Below are 5,002 nucleotides of genomic sequence, written 5' to 3'. Positions count from 1 at the left end.
ACGCTACGTGGACGTGTGTGGTTGACATTCCAATCAAATTATGCAACTAAACTAAAACGGAATGAAAATTAAAATTTAAAAAAAAAACATAAATAGGTTAATAAACGTAGATGAAATTGTTTTTAATTTATTTATTTGCAACAGTTTTAATTGTATTACTTTAGGTATACATATATTTAAAAGTTTATACAATTTTTACATTTTTCTTCTTTACAATCAAATTTTACGTTATGGTGAACGCCTACAAAATAGATTGCTTCTCGATTGGTTCAATCGCCGCCAAAGTTGCCGCCATTATGCTCATTGATTCACCCGGCGTCTACTTGCACCGCGCATGGAATAGGAGGTGGTATAGTAGATGGACGCGCCTTCCTCTCTAACCTCCCACTCAACTCTCCAATGTTTTATTACTATACGTATATTTAATGAGGCACGCGTATACGCATGTCCGCATGCGACGAAACAATATGACGACGACGACAATGACGACGACGACGACGTTCAACGGCCAACCGATAAAACAAATAAAATTGTATATTTCAAGTAAACGTTTGTATTTTTTGAGCAATTAAAAAAAAATTTTTTTATTTAAATATTAAAAGCGCGCGCGCGCGCGCACTCGATCCAACGTAATGTGGAAAATGTTATTGACCGCGTTTAGCAGACCAAACACAGCTCACAATCAGTAGCAATCGAACGTGCGTGGCTCTTATTTTTAGAACCAACCACGCAACGCAGTGTCGATAAGACGACACTTGGACAGTTGTGTCTGCTAAACGCGGCCATTGGTACTGTTGAAACGCGTGCGTGCGCGCGCACGCTTTCTCTATCGCGTTGACTCGACTTTATTTATATTTCCCGGCTTCAAGATGGCGCCGTCTTCTTCATCATATCGCCATTTGTCGATTCTCTATTGGCTGCGCGTGGTTGGAGAATTTCCTTGTGCATTTCTCCGCTGTTTCGCGCGTGTCGCCGCCATCATTTCTGTACGTTAAATTGTGCGATTTACAAAAAAAAAAAATAAAAACAATTTCGACAACGATACGTGTCGCGGGCACGAAACGATTTGTCGTACGTGAAAATTGTGAGTAATGTCACACATTTCGGCTTTTCGAAACTCATTTTTTCCCGAGTAAAGTAAATAATTATGCTCACGACTGTGTTTCAGAATGACGCGTAAACGCGCGACGAATGTGACATTTTCGCCTTTTCGATTCGCTGTGCAAAAAAACACAAGTCACCAAGGAGAAATGGATAAGATGGAAGCTGATTGTCGTATGTACGTTAATGTCAGCGACCACCAAGATCTTTGAAGAGAGTAAATGAAATCATACTGTGGTCAGTCAACGCGTAGGTACATACATTTTTGTCCGTGAGCACATTCTCTCTCAACTGTAATTAGTACAATTTGCTGCAATTATAACCTTGCGCGACATTGTTGTAGATTTTATCGAGGCAATAGACACTCGAGATACGTGCACGTTGCGACACTTTTGTTAGGGTTCAGCTTGACAATGGAAACTTTCACGAGTGTGTTGGTTTTTATGCTGCGCGAGAATCTAATCGAAACTCGTCGATGCAAAATACCAGAATTGTACGTGTCAATTATTTGATAAAACTTATGCATTTTACATTTTGGTCAAATAGTAGGAACCATGTGTTTGCGCAGGATTCTGCTGTAAAGGCCTCAATTATAAAAAGAGCTCTCCTGTAGTTTGAATGACATTTCGAAAGATAGCTGCAACAGTTGCAGAGACAACGTAAAGAAAATATATAATTTGTTTTGCTCTATACAAACATTTTCATTTTTAGTCACATTTGATCTGCATGTGTAACATATATATATATATATATATATATATATATATATAGCAGAGCCGGGATTTAGTTGCACATTTCGGGCCGATTCCCGACGCGACGCCTCCTATACCCCCACTACCGCTCGAGGCGCAGCGGCCGAGCCGCCGATCGCTCACGTGACGCGTCATCTCAGGAGCGTCGCGCGTGCTAAGCATGATGAAACTGCAATCTCCCCCGAATAATATACCGATTAAAAAGTTAGTTATATAGACGGTTAAAATATGTAATTATAATTAGGACAATAGTTTCCGCGCCACCCATGGGTACTATTGCTGACGCGTTTTTTTTCAAGTGGTTTTCCCAGTAGGCCTATTCCACTAAAAAGAAAAATAATGTGAAATATATTAATGAACGAAAGAGCTAGCTCGCATTAATAAAGTTAATGATTTATCGTTTAAGTTTAAGGAAGAACGTTTATCGGTTTTTATGATTTCCCTTTTCGAAAACGAGCATTCACATAAGAATGTTGATCCAAACATGAAAAAAATTCGAAGACCACAATTTTTAAGATTAGGGTAACTTGAATGATTTAAAATCTTAAAAAAGTCCGCCTCTTTTTCTGGACAAGTCTTGAGGGAAAGATCATTTTGCAAATCGCAAAGTTCCTCTTGAAAGTCTAAATTTTGTTCTTTGATTTCCGCAGTAAGAGGATATTTGAACAGAACCAAGTCCCTTCTAAGACTTTCAAAGTCAGTAAAACGCGTGTCGAACTGACTTATTAATAAGTCAATTAAGTGAATGTTTTTTTAAATTACAGCTTGTGCTGTATTCTTCGAAAAGAATTTGGCAAGAGAGATAGAAATGGAAAATATCTTTTTTCAAATGATTTTTAAATAAAATTAATTTTCTATGAAATAAATCAATATGACTAATTAATTGACATATTGTTTGGTTGGCCTTTTGCAGCTTTAAAAATATTTAAATGACTGGTTACATCTGTGATAAGAGCGAGTTCACAAAGAAACGTCGTATTTACGAAGAGAGATTTAAATTTCCTACGTTAACTATACCGCGTGTTTATGCCGCGCATTCGATATGCAATTGTTTTGATTCCTTCTTGTTTTCCAACCGTTATTGTCGCTGGCAGATCACTTCGTGAAACGTGGGTATAAAGTGCGTGGATATAAACTCTTGTTATTCTTCGTTATTCTTATATCTTCGAAAAGTTATAAGGTAGGTTTTTTTGTGTAGTTTTTCCTTAAGTGTGCGTGCTAATAATTGTGTAATTTTTTTGTTAAATCAGTACGATGGCCAGTGAGCAAAAGTATGAACAACATTTTGATAAGAAATGGGAGGATAGTTTTTTTACACTTATTGGCAATCACACGGTGTGTATTTTATGCAAATATCAACCTGCTGTTGTGAAAAAATTTGTCATTGAGAGACATTATAAAAAAAAACATTCAAGTGAATATTCAAAATATGAAGGTCAAGAAAAACGTAATTTAATAAAGGGTTTAAAATTAATTTATCAGGAAAGTTCCAGTTTTAATGATAATTCTAATAATGCTAATTCTTCGGTAAAAGCTGTCACTGCATCATATGCTATTTCGCTTCTTATTGCCCAGCATTCTAAGCCGTTTATGGAAGGTAATTTTATAAAGGAATGTCTCATCGAGGCAGTAAAATCATTCGGAAATTCATTGACGCTTGCTGAAGCTGCTAGCATTCCTTTAACTAAAAAGACAGTGGCAGCAAGAATTACTGATATTGCTTGTTCGATAGAAGAAAAACTAAAATTTTTGTTAGACAGTTGTGCTTATTTTTCATTATGTTTAGATGAAAGCACCGATATTGGACATGTGAGTCAATTGAGTATTTTTGCTCGAATTGTACAAAACGATTTTTCACATGTTGAGGAGCTCTTAGATTTTGTTCCATTACATGACACAACAACAGGTCTAGATATTTTTAAAGCCGTTGAACAAATTCTTCAAAAATTTGACACCGATTTTTCAAAATGTTCAGCCATAGTAACAGATGGCGCAAGAGCGATGACAGGTCAAAAAATTGGTTTCTTCGGTCAACTAAAGCAGCGCAATTTAAAATTCCCCCTTATTCATTGTATTATTCATCAAGAAGCATTATGTGGGAAAGCTATAAAATTATCTACCGCCATGAAAACTGTTACAAAAATCATTAATTTAATAAAAGGCGGCCACAAGTTTCTTTCTCATCGCAAATTTCAACACTTTCTCGAAGAGCATAATGCACTTTATACAGATGTACCCCTACATTGTGAAGTCCGATGGCTCAGTGCTGGGAAATGTTTAGAGAAGTTTTTTGCGATAAGAAAAGAGATCTTCCTTTTCTTGCAAGAAATGTCTATTGCCAAAGATGATGACATTAAATATATTTTCGAAGACACTGAGTTTCTTTGTGAACTCGCTTTCATCACCGATGTAACTAATCATTTAAATATTTTAAATACAAAGCTGCAAAAGACCAACCAGACAATATGTCAATTAGTTAGTCATATTGACTCATTTCGTAGAAAACTAGTTTTATTTAAAAATCACTTAGAAAAAGACACTCTTTATTTCTACCCTTCTTGCCAGATTCTCTTCGAAGAATACGGCACAGTTTGCAATTTTAAAAAATATATTCAGTTAATTGACTCATTAATAACTCAGTTCGACACGCGTTTTACTGACTTCGAAAGTCTTAGAAAGGACTTAGTTCTGTTCGAAAATCCTCTCACTGCGGAAATCGAACAACAAAATGTAGAATTTCAAGAGGAACTTTGCGATTTGCAAAATGATCTTTCCCTCAAAACTCGTCCAGAAAAAGGAGCGGACTTTTTTAAGATTTTAAACAATTCAAATTACCCTAATCTTAAAAATTTTGGTCTTCGAATATTTTCCATGTTCGGATCCACATACTTATGTGAATGCTCGTTTTCAAAAATGAAAATCATAAAATCCGATAAACGTTCTTCTTTAAGCGATAAATCATTAACTTCATTAATGCGAGCTAGTTCTTCTAACATTTCTATAGATATCCCATCTATTGTAAAATCATGTAAACGGCCTAGAAAATCGACCAATTAGTAAATGAGAGTAAAATAAAGAGGAACAGAAATGCATTCTGCGATTAACGCAGTAATTGTAAATAAAATGCATTCTGCGCAGTGCGCAGTGAT

The 5,002-nt window shown here is 35.9% G+C and overlaps 1 protein-coding gene across 1 annotated transcript; it reads left to right on the top strand.

Moving 5' to 3' along the window:
- The first annotated feature begins 3,025 nt into the window (after positions 1–3,025).
- LOC112460176 (general transcription factor II-I repeat domain-containing protein 2B-like) lies at positions 3,026–4,910 on the top strand. Its single transcript, XM_025024751.1, has one exon. It carries the CDS (start codon positions 3,108–3,110, stop codon positions 4,908–4,910), a length of 1,803 nt encoding a protein of 600 aa, XP_024880519.1. The 5' UTR covers positions 3,026–3,107.
- Positions 4,911–5,002: the final 92 nt, after the last annotated feature.

Source organism: Temnothorax curvispinosus, unplaced genomic scaffold (genome assembly GCF_003070985.1).
Source record: "Temnothorax curvispinosus isolate PA1 unplaced genomic scaffold, ASM307098v1 QBEX01001127.1, whole genome shotgun sequence".
Lineage (NCBI taxonomy): Eukaryota > Metazoa > Arthropoda > Insecta > Hymenoptera > Formicidae > Temnothorax > Temnothorax curvispinosus.
This window is presented reverse-complemented; position numbering and strand designations above follow the sequence as displayed.